Source organism: Pseudochaenichthys georgianus, chromosome 21 (assembly GCF_902827115.2).
Source record: "Pseudochaenichthys georgianus chromosome 21, fPseGeo1.2, whole genome shotgun sequence".
NCBI lineage: Eukaryota > Metazoa > Chordata > Actinopteri > Perciformes > Channichthyidae > Pseudochaenichthys > Pseudochaenichthys georgianus.
In genome coordinates, this window is record NC_047523.1 from 30,583,735 (window position 1) to 30,600,968 (window position 17,234).

At 40.9% G+C, this 17,234-nt stretch overlaps 1 protein-coding gene across 4 annotated transcripts in view; it reads left to right on the forward strand.

Annotated features, from left to right (window-relative positions):
- Positions 1-17,234, forward strand: part of fgf14 (fibroblast growth factor 14) — a 117,876-nt gene that overhangs the window by 66,224 nt on the left and 34,418 nt on the right. Inside the window, exon 1 of one of the 4 annotated variants that reach the window (XM_034109634.2) lies at positions 11,770-12,315. The exons of the other annotated variants lie outside the window; for them this stretch is intronic. Coding sequence (XP_033965525.1) covers positions 12,123-12,315 — 193 coding nt within the window. The 5' untranslated portion in view covers positions 11,770-12,122. Of the gene's footprint in view, positions 1-11,769; positions 12,316-17,234 lie in introns of those variants that run through there. 4 annotated transcript variants of the gene reach the window in all.

Consider the following 17,234-nt stretch of genomic DNA (forward strand, 5'->3'; position numbering starts at 1 on the left):
GCTTTAATTGTCTGGGGTCATCGTGCCTCAACACAACATGTAATCAATTGTGAATCTATATTTTCTGGAGCTTCATTCACCTTCTACAATGTCTATCTATGTTCGAACAACTCATATCTTGTTAAAGACAAAACAACAGAAGATGCATATTTCTTTTTATTCTATTTTAGCAGAACAATGACTGTTTTTAAGAAACGTGGTACAATAAAACAATCTAAGTAAAAAATAAAAGTCCTCAAACAACATTTAACTTTAGCAAAAGTAAAGTACAGCTAAATGAGTCTAAAGTATTACAATGGAAATACTCGGGTTCAAGAACCTCAACATTGTACAGTGCTTGAGTAAAGATAGTTCCCCCACTGATGAAGAATATTGCTTTATGCTTCAGGAATCATTTATTTAAACATGTTTCACGGAGAAAATGTGTTAGACTCCAAATTACAACCAGTAACAAGTATACAAAGTTGTATAATGACAAATGTGTGGTGTTGTATCACTTGAGGCTAGGCCACGCAGCCATCATATGAGGTCAGACACATGTCAATCATCATCATCATCATCATCATCATCATCATCATCATCATCATCATCATCATCATCATCATCATCATCATCATCATCATCATCATCATCTGCAGTCCTCTCTTCTGCCAAAACCTCGATCTCATGTGTCCCGAAGCTCAGGATAAAAACACGTCCCTCCTCTTCGTCCTCCTCCACCTCCTCTGTCAGTAGGCGTGATGGAGGAGGTGAGTGAGTTTCAGCGGTACAGTGAAGGCACCGTTGTCTTCATCGCAGGCTTCGTCCTGCCAATGGTTGTCCCTGTCCAACAGTCTGTTTCATGTTGAAGAAAAACAAATACAATCTTAAATCTTTTTCGCATGAAGTTTAAGCAACTTTACTTTTCCGTTTAAGCCCTGTGTAGCCAAGTCATAAAGTCCTGGGTTCTGGCATCTCACTTACACACCAGCTAATTATAGTCCGCTGTAATTACAAATGTGTCATTTCTCATTAAGTCCTAACAGCAGACATGCAAATGGAACACTCCATTTCACAGTGGGTTTTTTAAAATCTTTTCCTCAACTCTTTTGTATTTTTCCGTTTGACACAGAGTATAAAAACAGTTTTAAAGGTGCTCATCCCTCCTTTTTTATAAAGCCTAAATATCTATCATTATTATTTAATTATCCTGGCTTGCATAGAGGTTAATAAGGCATTTTAACATGTGTAAAATAGCCAAAGAAAGAAAAGATAAACCCCATGATATCTACATAATGTGTCATCCTGTCTGATTTAGTTTTGACCCAGTGCAGTGTTAGGGTCAGCGATGGATTGGTAAAGGGTAATGTCTGCTTTATCACACACAAAATGGTATCTGTGTTCATCTGGCCGTGCTCCGCTTCTGAGTGACAGTGGGATCTTACAGCACTGCACCACTGATCGCTATTGGAAACTGTGTCCTGAGGCTCTGATCTATACTGTGTGCCTACATTGCATAACGTATGGAAATGAAAACAAATGCCTCTTTCCTTTTATTCTCTTTATGTCTGACATTATTCCATTGCTCTAGTATCTCCATTTATTTCATTTTAGAGTCGTTTTTACAGTCGATATGATCAGTATAAAGCATTGTGTACATGTGTGTATTAAACACCAGTTGGTAAAAGGGGTCAATCAGAGCTTTACCGCACAGACACATTATGGCTTATCACTACTGACTCTAATGTTAGTGACTTCTCACAACACGTGACATCCTTTAATTCATTGATTGATAGATGGATTGCTGACTTGATACTGATTGAGAGTTGGACACGAGGGCATGTCAGTATCAGAGACACAGACACATGATGTTTCGGGTAGTATTTTGGCACTATGTGTTCCCTTTAGACAAGAGGTGTTTTTTTCTTGTAGGGTTCCAATGTAAATGCAGTGAAGTGCTCTAAAAGCTTGTCATCTTAATGCAGTGGAAGATACAATATTTTGATATTTGCTTACAAGCGGGACAATAAAGTATAGTGTCTGTTACTCTCCCAGAAATCTTCCCTTTTTTAAATGAACTTGATCATTTTAAATCTTGTGTTGCTCTTTTGCAATAGAAGTTGTCAGGGTTACATTTTAGTGGCAGATTTTGAGATTATTGTCAAAATTAAACTTTTTAGAACAGAGCTACAGAAATATTCTCATACCCCTTTGTGTCTCCTTCATTAACGCTGTAATCCTGCAGCAGTGTCCTGCTGAGCTCTGTACTGCTCTCTAGTGGCGGAAAGGTGGTAAAGCAATATGTCAAGGCAACATAAGCATGGAAAGATGCTAATATAAAGGGGAAAAAAAACACACAACAGGGTTCTGCATTTTCATTTTTCATTTAAGAATGCAGCAAAGTTGATTTAACGGATTACATGGATCAGCCTAGGTAAAGCCTACTGCACCAAAACCAATTGAAAACGAAATAGTTGTTTATTAAATGCTTTTTTATGTCTTACAGCTAGAAAGAAGTCAGTATATTACATATAAACACATTTGAATGAATACTGTCTTCAACGTGTCAGTGAGCTTCAGCTTTTGTACATTTTATTAGTAATATACTGTGGGTGGTGTTATTGGCTCTACATTTATGTGAGTGGTGATTATCGTGAACTTGTGGAGCCAAAATGTTTTGAGTTGGCAAGTCATGTGTTTTTTGCAGCTTTTCTTTTTGCCTGTCAAAATGTCTCTAAATTCCAAAGAGGGAATGTGAGTTAATGTGACGGGCTGGCAAGTGCCAATTATCTAAAAGAAGGAACTTAACAAAAACACATTATACTTCATTTTACCTTCAAGCCAGCGGCTCACGAGGATTCTTTCTCTAGAAATCGTGAAGTAGTTCTAATATAATTGAACTTATAAAATGTTACATGACTACAACGTAATAGCAGAGTACCCCTAGAGTGCTGTAAGGGGCCTGCTATCTTTAAATGTGTTCCAGATGAAGATACATCATGGTTAATACAGTAATTGTATTTTTTTTGCTAATATTTTAATGTGGTATTGTAATGTAACCCTATTTAATGGTTATTGGTTTGCAGCTGACACATTAAACCTTTCTTCACCACATGGATTTTCTTAACTTAAAAGTAAAACAAATCCATGTTAATAATCACTTTTGTCCGAAGAATATACATCCATGACAGAAATACTGAATATACTGAATATACTTTGCAAGGCATGGATTAAGGCATACTTCTGATATGAATACAGTATCACAATCTATTTAAATACAAAGTCACCTGCCTAGTAAATAAGATAGAACCTAAAATAAAAAAAGTTAAAATGATAGTTACTCATTTTTCAAACTGATTTTTAAATGTAAACGTATACACAAACCGACACTTGTTGTTTTTAAATCAACACTGTTTGTATTTTGGAGTTTTCCATCAGGGGCCACAGTCTATTCACACACTATGATGTCACGTGGTGCCCGTCCAATGAGACGTACGAGTGTATCCTGGGACACTGAGTGTGTGAAGTGTTTGATGTATTCAGAGCTTTGGTAACATTTGATCTGTGACGGCATTAATGGCTGTCTGAGTGTGTGGTAATGTCTGCTGGTTAATGGCCGCTGTCATACAGGAGTATTAACCCCGTCACTTCAGACTAATCATTGCACTCCATGTCCCCCTGTCTCCTCCATTATAGCTTCCAGTCACTCGACACACACACACACACACACACACACACACACACACACACACACACACACACACACACACACACACACACACACACACACACACACACACACACACACACACACACACGCACACACATCATTTCTGTCGTGGCAGGGTTTCTTCTGTTCTTCTCACTTCAGTCTGAGCGCCAAGAAGGTTCAAAGCGGCCAAAGTTATGGCGCTGATCGTCATTAGCTGGAGCTGCACTTATAGACATCATTAGTCTTTCATTGTCTCATTGGGATAACTTTATTGCGGTTCTCAATCAGAAGTGGCTTTCACACACGGTCTCCTGTGGGATCTATGGTGCATATCCTATGAGTACACCTTAATAGACTCCTAGGAAGGAATCATTAAAACAGGAGTGAACTGAAACACACTCACTAGACATAATATTTTATGGAGGTATCATTTTTTAGTGTTATGGTCTTATTAAAAAGATGACAGTCGTTGCTTTGTCATTAAGAAAGTTTATATCTGGAAAAGTGTAGTCAATGTTCCCCCGCAATGGTAGTTCATGCATGTAAAGCTTTATGACATATTATTTTTAAACACAAATCGAATATACTCCTTAGTGCATTGTGAAAAGTATCGTGTATAAACTATGAAAACAATCAATCATTGCATCTTCAAGTTGCAGTTTGCTCAACGTGATTGTCATTCAACTGTTTGGTTGCTTTTTTGTGTTATTGTTGGAGTTAATGTTGAACTAACTAATAGTGACTTATATACCACCCCATTATCATACTATTACAATGCTCAGGTATGTTGACTGCATTGTAAACATATCAGACCTTGTGTCTGTTCGAGAAACAAAGGAACCTGATCTTGTTAAAAGTGTTATCAGACATAATTAAGAAGTAGCTGATCAAGTGCAGAGCTGAAAGGAATAGTTTCACATGATTGTCTGTGTAGTGTTGGTGATGCAGACAGGTGTGGGCCTGTGGTGCTTCTTCATCTCTCTCGTCAGGTACCCTCTGCAGTTGAAAATCACCGAATACAACAAGGACAGAGGCTATTATATTTATATTTTTAAGAAGATTTAACTGGAAATGCTGACCTTCAACAGGAACAGCGTCTTAAAATAGTCTTAATTTTGAATGTAACCTGGGTTGTATCATTGTTTTCAACCTTGTCTTGCAGACACAGCACTCAAAGTCGTTTTCACTGACCTGGTTTCCCCCATATCACATCTCCGAATGGTCCTGACCCCCGACCATCACCCTCATTACCATTCTATTAAGCCTTCCAGCTCCAAAAAACACCGGGTCCTTGACCTACATCAGAAATGTATTAATATTGATGTGCTAACCCACACACCCTATGCATTTTCAAGTGGCCACACACATTGTTTTTGCTTACCTACACACCCATGCACCCACACGTTTGCCCACCTTGCAATAAACAATAACGTCCACACACGCACACACGCAACACTTACGCACGCACACACGCAACACTTACGCACGCAAACACACACACACACACACACACACACACACACACACACACACACACACACACACACACACACACACACACACACACACACACACACACACACACACACACACACACACACACATACACTTGGTGTCAGCCTTCAGCTCCAGATGCAGGCCTTGCCAGGGGAGTTTGAACTAATTGATATTCTCCCCAACTGCCCGGGGCTTCTCCAAGGAACCTCGCTCTGCAGTGCAGCTGACGAGGCACATTCCTTCACTGCTGCAGACTTAAAATAGGATCAAAGGATGTAGCAGTGTGTGTGTGTGTGTGTGTGTGTGTGTGTGTGTGTGTGTGTGTGTGTGTGTGTGTGTGTGTGTGTGTGTGTGTGTGTGTGTGTGTGTGTGTGTGTGTGTGTGTGTGTGTGTGTGTGTGAGAGAGAGAGAGACAGGTAGAAAGAGAGCGAGAGAGGAAATGTGTGTGACCAGCATATTGATTCCTTAGAGAATTGTAACACTCTTATTCGGCCTCTGCATCGCTCTCTTTATAGTTATCAAACGTGTCCTTAAAAAACGTTCGGTGGGCTTCATCCTAAATAATGCACCATATAACTGGGTTGCTGGGCTTTTTCTTCTGCGGTCGTGAATTGATTACTGCTGATGAGGGGCTACAGGCCTGTGTTTAATCACTGGCACTCACCCAGTTGTGCTACCCTCCCATTGCTGTAATCAGGTTTTATTTAAATGTGTTAAACCCGAGTAAACGACAGAAAAGCCTACAGCCACAAATATTATATATTCTGTTACCAGACTGAACTTTCTTTTTACAGTTATACTTACCAAGACAACCTAATATGTTGCTCCATTAGCCAATTATCACCATGAAAACTCACAATGCAATCGAGACGACCAAATTAAAGAGGAGATATTGTGCTATTTTCAGATTCATATTTGTGTGTTGTGCCTCTACTGTGACGTTAACATGCTTTACAAATGGTCTTTATTTTTCTCATACTGCCTGTGCTGCAGCACCTCTTTTCACCTGTGGTAGAGAAGCTTCCTAGGGGGAACTTTGGGATTTTAGCCTTTGAAGACCATTTACTACAAAAAACGATATAACACACTAGAGGAAAGGGCAACCAAAAAAAACGAGGGCCTCTTTAACATCACACCCCTCTTCTCAGGTTTTTTTTTCACCTGTGGGTGTTTTTAGTTTTAGTTTTAGTTCAGCAACAAAAGTGTTATCTACAGTACTTTTTTAAATCTGGGAGTAAACTTGTGAGTGCAGCTCACGGTTTGACGCCACTGTGTTTCATTAAATTCTCCGTCAGTGGGCTCCACACCCCAGGCTCTCTCTAATCTCCTCCCTAGAGAGATGGTGCAGCACTCAGTCACCCGCACAACACAGAGACGTATCGTAATGCGGCTATACATATTCTCTGGTGGCATATTTAGTGCACCTGATGGCGATTATGTGATGTACATTTCAGAGATTTTATATTGTATACGATGACTTGAATGTCTACGAGCAGAGGCTTACGACACCCGCTCCGCCACTCGTTTGGAACCAAATCTCTCCAGGGTTGTTTTCTATCCTTTTCAAATATATTATTCATTGACACTGCACCAAGAGCGGATTTGTTGGCAGTAAAGCAACACTAAATAATTGCTTCTCAGCTAATCACTTCAGCTATCTCATGTATTCATTAATGAATTATTGAATGTATTCCTTCACCTGCATGTTAGAGACTGCAGCAGGAAGTATTGTTACGAATGGGGCACACACGAACATGATAGGACCCAAATGCACGACTCCAGATGGTTAAAAAAATGAATGTACTTAAGGTGATAAGCAAGGCAATACAAAGTCTCATGTAAAGCAAGGACTCCAAAACATGTAACTTCAATGTGTAGCTCTATAACAACTGGCTGACAAGTATCATAAGGCTCGAAACAATCTGGCACAGAGAAAGCACAGAATAAATACACACACAAGGGACTCTACAGGTGCAAACAATAAGGGCGGGGCAGGTAATCAGGTCAGTGAACACACAGGTAGGAGTCGAACTACCTGAAATGAGAGAGGAGATTATCAAAGTAAAACAGGAAATGACAACAAAAAAGGGTTAGCGGACTTGATGATATTAATTAAACAGAGATATAATACTAACAAAACTAACAGTTCCTGCTTTAAGCTTCTTAAGATCATTGTATTTTGGATCATAGCACTATTCCATATAGACTGCTTGCCCTTCATTGAAACTTCTCAATTAGTTTGGGTCCACACCATGAAAGAAAGTTTTGTGCACTCTCTTAGACACATTTTCCCCATATTCAGCTAGCCAGGAAAATAGTCTAAAAACTATTTGATCTCATTGCCAAATGTAAAAGAAAATGAGGTTAAAAACGTTGTTCTCTTTCAATTTTGCTGTGGTTACACTAATGCTGTTAATGGTTATTTTGTATTGAAAAAATAGTTCGTTTTTTCTCTCTTTATAGATTTTCTGTCAAGTCTGTTTTTTAAATGTTCTCTTATGATACATTTAGGTTTCTTTGACTATAATAATGAATAGTTTTGGACACAGTCGCTTTATAATGTACAGCATTGCTCTTCAGGGTTTGATGTATAATGATCCTCTGATCTGTCCGGCCCCCTCCCTCCTCCAGGGCCTCACCATTCCCTCTTAATCTGTGACTAATTAAGTCAATTTCTCCATTTTCATTCCACCTCACAAGCTTTTGAAGTGCACTCGTCCATTTTAGCGCCCTGATTAGCTCAAACTATTAGACTCATAGCTTTTATAGCTTCAGTAGATGGACTGATAATATTGAATGATTCAACAGCTGAAGCATCGGGAGGAGGAGAAACACACTGAGAGAAAACATGACATAAATCCTAGCTAAGCAAAAGCATTACTCGTCTTAAATTAAATTAGCTCCCTGTCTTTGATAATGCAAAGTCATTTGATTCCAGCAAGTTAAGCTCCTTTTATCTCACCAGCACTCAGAAGTGCTGAGTCCCACTCACTGTTTTCCTTATCAGACTGGGTGACAAAGAACATGGCCATAAGGCAAAGTAATGGCAATAATGGAACGGGTTGTTTATCCCGGTTCCATTGGGTGACATTTGCTTTGCCTCTGCCGCAGGACATCTAACGAACAGTAATGCAATTTCCTCTGAGGAGATTTGATTAAAATGTTGTGTCCTGACGAGGATGGGGCTTCAAAAGACTGCTTCACATATTCTTTGCTCAATCTTTGGGTCTCCATGTTTACCATAGACTTTCTGCAGGGCATAATGGTATCTGTTATCTGCTTGATAATAGACCAGCATTAGCTGATATGCACATTACTTATTTTTTCTTGTGACAGGCTAATTTCCTCCAAATAAGATCCTAAGGCAACATTTAGTCCTCTTTCATTTGCAGCTATAGTCTCAGACAAAATGTCCGAATGTGTTACTCTAACTTAAAGAATGAATGAAGTGTCGGTGAACAGCTTGGGGCAACTGTCAGTCCCCCCTAACCGTGTTAGCTCCTCGTGGGGTGGTATAAATGGGGTCACAGGAAAGGGTTTTGGTTTAGAGGGCTTTGGAATGTGTCTGCCATGGAGTCTCATTCGTTCACATGTAGGAGGAAAAAAAATGTAGGTATGTGGGTCCTTGTTTTGCTTCATGAATGAATATTTCACAGGGGTTTGATGTGCTTTTTCACACCCAGCGTTTGTTTGATATTAAAACATTCTCTGGGTTTATACTGATTACCTGGCTCCTATATGTATATCTGCTGTGGTAAGGCTTTTGCATGTGCATGCTTCTATAGTGTAGAAAGCTTGTCTTAACTATCCATGCATTCAAACTCATATTGTGTGACTAAAAAAGGCAAAATAAGTGCAAAGCTTCTCGTCTCCTCTACTCTCCCTGGATCCAGACAAATGTGTTTTCTTTTTTTTGGTCTTAGAGTGCCATAGTTATGTGTTAAATACTTGAATTGCTCAAGACATCACAGTGATCAATAATACTTTGATATGGTCCAAATGTGTTTGTAACATATATACAGTATGTTCACATTGGGATCGAGATTGTTTTAAACTCATAAGTTGCTCTAATTATTTTTCAAACTTAAATAAAAAAAAATACTTCTAATTGGACAGTAATGCTACACAGGCTCTTATATTATTATTTTTATTATTATTATTAATAGTATTATTATTGCAGATTTACATTCCAGTGCTTCCCCTCTGTATAGCGTTAACTGAAGAAGATTGATTATCAATGTGAGTGAAATAGTAACCCTATCCGATAGAGAGGCGGTGCTGTGACGGTGCTGTTCTGCAGGGTCTTGGGGCTGAGGGACCATTGTTGAGCTGACAGTGTCCGCTGCTGGTGGGAGCGCTAACTGCAGTGTGTCTGCTGTAGCGTGGGACTGGAGGCTGTGCACGCGGGACATAAAGTCAGGTGTGCTTCCATAGGCAGAGCTCGAGCGAGTGGAGTAGGGTGAGGAGGGGGGGTGATGCACCTGAGCACTGGTTTACACACGAATGATTTTAAAACAGTCAGGGTCATAAATATCCCTTACATTGAATTGAATAAGGCATTTAAAAGATAATTTGGGTTTTCATATAGGCACTAATGTTGCCACGGGGGGAAAGCGTCAGTTTACTTTGATGACGTAGGCAATCGTGAACTACTGGCAGTGAAACTAGCCTTAGAGGAATGGAGACATTGGCTAGAGGGGGCCACTCAGCCGTGCCTGGTATGGACAGACCATAAAAACCTAGAATACATCAAAAAGGCTAAGAGACTGAATTCACGCCAGGCTAGATGGACACTCTTTTTCAATCGTTTTAAGTATACCTTGCCCTATTATAGACCTGGCTCCCAGAACACCAAGCCAGGTGCCTTGGAGTTCACGATTGCGAAAACGTCATAGTTCCTTTCAGCTGGGGATAACTTACTTTACGGTTTTTTTTTATATTGACGTTGTTGCATTGAAAAAAAACGTGTGTGAATGAACCCTCTGTAGTTGTGCATCTGCCAGCCAGTTTAACCCATTCTATATTCAATCATAGCAACAGGTGCTGCAGAATGGACGCACAGGGCAGTGCACTAAAGCGCTCCACTCCCCTATGAGCCTAAATGTTTAATTACAGCCACAAACAGCAGATGGCTCTCTTGAGTTTCAATTTCCGTGCCTGTGATTGAAACTCGGATGATATTAATCCCAAAACAAGAACAAGGATGGTTTTTGCGGTTAAACAACACGTCTAATTCATTATTTTAATAGAGAAATTATTTGGAGTGGAGCATTAAGTGGATATCCAGATGCTTGGGGTATATGAGATATCTTGCAGTCTCTGGTGGTCGTACAAGTAAAGATTATATTGACCGATTTAAGGAAACGTTTTCCTCCATCATTGTGCAATGCTGAAATGAGTGGCTCTGTCCCTGATGCTGAACACACATTGCAAACGTAGCTCACAGCCTTAAAGACTTGCAATTAAAACAATATAATATATGCGTGTGTTCCACGTGTGCAGTTAATGTTATTTACCGTTATGAGATCTACTTGATTTAAAAAAAAACATATTGGCTAGTACATTTTAAAGGGAATTCCAGGTATTTAGCAAAGAGTGTTTAGTTGCATCTGCCTTATTTTAAAGCACAAGTACTGAAGAGCCCAAACTGAAGCATTCAAGGATAACATCTCGCCATCTAACGTCAGCATTAAAACCCTGCTGCTCATTCCCCTTCAAGCAGGGGCTCGGTGAGGGAGGTCAACGCCACACTCAGGCGTGTACTAACGAGTGATTAGGACTTGTTGAGGGGGAGGATTTGTTGATCGGGGGGTATAAAGACTCAAGCGAGTGACTACTGCTTCCTTTCAGCTTTTTTCCCTCTGAGCGTGGGAAATCGCAGTGGCGTGACTTTCCCTATTCCCTTTACGCACCGATCGCCATACATGCCATCTCCCGCCTTGGGCTCTGATGGAAAACCCATGGTGCGTCGAACTGTCTGCTGATCGCCGGGGGGGTTAAGTTGCAGCTTGTCACACAATGCAGACGTCATCTCCACTGGATTCAGATCAGCTTTGGGGATGTTTTCTTCTCCTCCACAGTTCCTATCGCACCCTGTTGTGAGTATGGAATACTGTAAAGACAACATGTTTTGAGAATCCTGCAGACCGGAAGGTAGCTGGAATACAAGTTTGCATTGATTTATGCTGCGGCATCATTTTTTTTTACTACGGTTGCGTATTTCTTTCCATCTCTAAGTGTGTGACTAATGATCAGTCGCTGTCGCGGATAGCTTCTTGCAAACTTGAAGTTCGCATCGCCCGGTGCTGCTGTGCCTGCACTCGGGTGGTGATCTTCGCATGAGGCGTCTGTGTTTGCTGTCGGCGCACATGCACAGGCGTCCCCACCGGCACCCCAAAGAGCGACTTCTGATAGAGCAACCTCGTCTGCAAGAAGGAGGAAAAAACGGAGGGGTAAAAGAGGAAAGAGTGGGTGCTGTGCTGTAAGGACGCTGCAGCCGGTAGTGGACATTTAAGGAGGCGATGCTGCTGAACATGTCACAGACAATGAACAAAAACATCACTGTGTGCAGGTATGAATGATCCTCTGAAATCTCGGTCCGCGTGAGTTTGGCGTAGCTCTTCCTCAAGACTATGTTTATTGATGCATGTATGGAATTACGCATGAACTGATCTAATTTTTTTCCATCATGTCCAAGAATCTTTCGACGATGTCATCTGTTTTAATATAGCAATGACAATGTAGTATTTGGACGAATCCAGAAGACCAGCTCCTCTAAAAAATATATATATATTTGACATTTGACTTCACGGAACGGACCACTCAGCCGCCACCATGGGACTGTGACCCGGGCTGCGAGCTCCGAGAGGCGGCTGTTTGTCTAGTCTGAGCCCCCTGTTCAGACTGGACCTGAGCAGCTGTGACATTTTGAGCCATGGCTGCTGCTATCGCCAGTGGCCTGATCAGACAGAAGAGACAGGCACGGGAGCAGCACTTAGAGCGGCCGCAGCCCAACCGACGGAGGAAGAGCCCCAACAAGAACAAGGGGCTCTGCAATGGGAACCTGGTCGACATCTTCTCTAAAGTGCGCATCTTCGGCCTCAGGAAACGAAGACTACGGAGACAAGGTCTGGGAACTTTAGTGTGCAGATTGCCTGCTTTGTTGGCACAGTGTTGTGCATTCAGTGTAAACATGTGCATTCAACCACTGGTTGATAGCTCTAATTAGGCATTTGACTGTCATAATCACATTGCTTCCTGTAGTTAAAGTACACAAGGTGATAATGAAATGAATGATTCTCATTTATTGCTAATTACATTGCCAAATTGCACCTCCGTGCGTAAAAAGTTGAAATGAGGGGGAGAGAGGATTATGTTGTGTGTGTTAGGCCACTGAAAGCAACCTGCCTCTGATTTGCATTGATTCCAGGTAGCACACGGCTCCTGACGAGTTGTACCAAATGCTTTAGACAGGCTTGCCGAGCTGTCAACTCGGCGATTCTAAAAAGGGGCCTGATCGTTATGAAGCACATGCAGGTTTTTCTAAACTGCTTATAGGCTACCAAAGCACATCATAAAAACCCAGAAATAAAACGAATTTATCTGCAAGCAAAAAGGTCAGTATCTCCAGTGGAATGGATTACGCCTTTCAATCTTTTCTCGCATAATTTTACGAATCCGTAGGCCAATGGCCTCTTATTGCTCCAGCTGATATTCATTCTACTTATGGAAATGTCATGAACAAATTTGCTCTAATGTGGAAACCTGGGATTGTTCTAATGCACTCCCAACAATTAGTTCTCTGCTGGAATCAGTGCCAACTGTGAACGTTATTTTTTTCCAAAACATAAATGAGGGTAATTCATTTTGGAAAGAAATTACCCCAATTATTTGTCCTTGTTAGTAAATAATGTAAGGCGACTGTATGCTCCTCTTGAAATCATCAGGTATCAAACCTGTTGCAGCACACTTACTGTGACTCCAATGGATTAAACACAATGTTGCACTATTTAATGGCTATCTTGCATTCAAATTAACATTTGTTTTTAAAAAGGAACCTCAAAGCAGAGTTTAGTCTTTCACCCTGTTCACAAAGAGAGACATTTTGATGGCCAAGCCTCTCCTGTACACTTTCTGTTTTTATGTTAAATTTGAACAGTACAGTATGATGATTGCCCCTTGACCTAGTGTTTACACAGATTAAAATGGTATACATCATCCATACTGCAGCACATCTGGACATGGGTCAGACTCAGGTTGCATCAAAATTGCAGGTTCTGATCTGTGTGTCCATATCTCAAGATCTTTTTGTGGATCTGATCATGTGCCAAATTGTCTGTCCTCCTCTGTCACATTGGAATTGGATTGTGGTATATATATTTCTTCATTTGATTACCAGCGTTCAGCAGCCCCACAGCTGAGGTGTCGACAGACCATGCTGTCATTTGGTCAGGGAATTAATGTCTGGCCAGGGAAAAAGACAAACAAATATCAGGCTTTGTAAGATGGCCTATTTGAGTGTGGTGTATACATATTTAAGCATTTAATTGTGGACAATTGGGAGCTGGTTGAAATTGAATACTGAGTGAGACATGTGTAGGCCAAGTTGACTTGCACATCACACCTGCAACGGCCATTTTATAGAGCCATTTATGGCCTCCCTGAGCCTCAGAATAGTGCTGTTAATCCACAGCAACAGTGCCAGCACAAGTGTTGGTCAACTGTGTCGTTAGGCTTTAAAAAGCACGACCCTGCTGTCTGCAAGATGAGAACAAATCCCAACTATATAAAAATAATGGAGAAAGCCGTTCTAAAGGGAGTATTTTTTATCCACATTTTTGAAGCTGTATAGAAAACAGGGCAGCCTCTCTGTTTTCTCATGCTTTAATTTTGAGTTATTTGTTGTTAGAGGCCTAATGGGAATATAGTCCATTAATTTTACCCTCAAATGATAATTAGGAAAAATCTTTACCGAGTGATATCAGGCTTTTCTGTCAGGGGGCTCCTTTGAAAATACTGCACTTACCACTGTTTCTCTCCTCACCCCTCCACACCTCTTTGCACACGTTTCTTCTCTCCCTTCTTCCCTTTATTTTCTCTAATTCACCGTAGAATCACAAGAGCACACAGCTTAGGAAGACTAATGGCTTTTAGGGTGTGCTTGATTTAATATCGCCCCCAGGAAAGAGTTTTCTTTTTGTGAGCGAATAAAGTCTAATGTACCACACATCATATACGATTATTGATCACATAGGCAGACATACAAAGTTGTCTTCATACCCCATGTGAAAGAGGCATTTGACTTCCCTTTGACAGCTGAGCCTGCAGAGAACAGAACTTAAATACTATGATTATATATTATCTATCTATATAGATATATAATCATAGTATTGAAGTATATATATATTATATATATAAGTAACACACAGATTTCCACTGAGATCTGTCGAGATGAGGGAGTAGAAGTGTCTCTAACACCAGTATTCCCTTTGGCTTTGCTTATTGAACTCCTGAGACTCTAGATTATAATAATAATAAATACATTTGATTTATAGAGCACACTTTAAAGACAAACGTCATATCGAGGTGCTTCACAAAGCTATAAGGAAAAATAAGTACAAATATATCTAAAGGAGCATATTGGATAAAATATGGCAATATCAAAAATAAAAATAAAAGGTTAAGAGCATAAAAGGTTTAAAAATAAATAAATAAAATAAAGGACAGTCAGTAAAATGCGGTGTGGAACAGGTGGGTCTTGAGGAATTTCCTAAAAACTGAGAGTGATGCCGAGGTCCGTATGTTCTCTGGAAGCTGATCCCACAGACGTGGACCCAGGGAGGAGAAAGCACGGTTTCCCATGGTGACCAGTTTTGAGTCACAGCCAGGAGATTGGAGCTGCCTGACCTGAGTGTGCGTGAGGTATAGGAATGTTTTCTGGTTAGCAGTTCCTGTAGGTAGGTGGGGCCAGAGTGGTTGGTGGCGTTGAAGACCATTAGACATAGACATACTTTATTGTCATTTCAACAAGACACAGCGTGTACTATTAAAACAACATTTCGTTGTACTGGCTTACAGGAACAGGACAATATAAAAACTTGTTAAAATTGTACATATAAATAAATAATAGTGACGTGGTGCTGATAAAATTAAAGATAAAGTGTGCGTTTAAAATATAAAGACTTACTATACATATACATAAAATAGACATACTTTATAAAAAATATGTGCTCTTTACACAGCGTAATGTAATCTCTGTGTTACTGGTCTACTTGCTGTACAGCTGTCTGATGGCATGGGGGGAAAAGCTATTGCAGAATCTGGCTGTTTTGCTCTTAATGCTGCGGAACCTCTTGCCGGAGGGCAGCAGGGAGAACAGAGCATGGTGAGGATGAGTGGGTTTTTTATGAGTGGGGTCTTTATTATGAAGACTTTGTAGTTAATCCGGTGTTACAGGGAGCCAGTGGAGTGAGTGAAGGATGGGGGTGATGTGCTCTGATTTGCGTGTTTTTGTGAGTATCTGGGCGGCACAGTTTTGTACATAATATTGTAGTCTCTGAGTGGTTTTTGCTGGAATGCCTGCAAGCAGAGAATTGCAGTAGTCAATGCGAGAGGTGATGAAGGCCAGTTTTTCTGCATCCGGTTTGGTGAGGGAGTGTTGCATTTTGGAGATGTTTCTCAGGTGGTAGTATGAGGCTTGGCAGACCGTCTTTATGTGTGCTTGGAATGAAAGGGATGAGTCCAGTTTCACACCAAGGCTCGTTACAAGTGGGGAGAGGGGAATGGAGTGGCCATTGATGCTGATATGAGGGATATCAGTTGTTTGTGTTTGATGTGGTGTTCCAATCAGAATGGCCTCTGATTTGCTGATATTCAGTTGGAGGGAGTTGTTGCTCATCCAGTGGTGTATGTGTTCCAGGCATCTTGAGACATTTGAAAGTGCCAGATGTGCCAGATTAGCTATTGTTATGGGCTGTATTGATTGGCAGTGACACAAATTGTGTTTTCAAGCCTGGTGAAATTCAAAGAAAACGTGTCCAAACCATCACAAATCTATATTAATCATCCTAATCTTAAATGCTTTTATTATGACAAGCTCTTCAGACCGATATACAACACACTTAAAAAAGTGTTTTCTGTGGCGTTCATTAGAATGCACAGATGTGGTTTCCAGTCCTCCAGCACTTGAGGGAATATGCTTGGAGCGCCTTGTGTTTTCTCCGTCATATCGGCTTTCATTTGGAATCCTCCATTCATTTTGATAGCAGATGCAGAGCCAGTGATCACAGATTTTTAAGGGATTAGATCTGAGTTGTAAATCCTATTACACTCAAACGGTGCGCTGTGGGCACATACAGCTGGGGCTAGCCCATCATCTCACTGCTCTGGCTCTAATTATCTCACCAGATTAGATCCATAGATCATCAGATCATGTTACATAGATCGGATCATTAGATTAGTTTACATGATCTAGAGACCTATTTGAGATAAATGCCTTCCTGCATCGCGGCTGTTTATTCAGGGGTGTGTTTACGGTACACAGCAGTGCGTCAGCGTCTGACTGAATCAGATGAGTAAATGTTGAGATGTCAGAGATGTTGTTGATATGAGAGGATTGGAAAAGCGTTGTCTCTTCCCCTTGCTACCTTTCCATGGCAACAGAAGCAACATGAATGGGTTTGTCCTTTGCACGCTGGAAAAGCCCTTCTCCTATTCTAGAAACATCCAAAGTGGGTCAGGCAGGGCAGGGCTGACAGCAGTCTACAACTGCTGCTGCAGCTGTGACCGTGAGTGTGTGTGTGTGTGTGTGTGTGTGTGTGTGTGTGTGTGTGTGTGTGTGTGTGTGTGTGTGTGTGTGTGTGTGTGTGTGTGTGTGTGTGTGTGTGTGTGTGTGTGTGTGTGTGTGTGTGTGTGTGTGTGTGTGTGTTTGCTTTGAACTGATCCTAACGTGTGTGTTTTTGCATAAACACTCAAACAGAGGAATGACAGAACGGATAATGAGTGAGGGAAGGGGTTGTAGGGGGGCCGTTTATGAAAATAAAATACA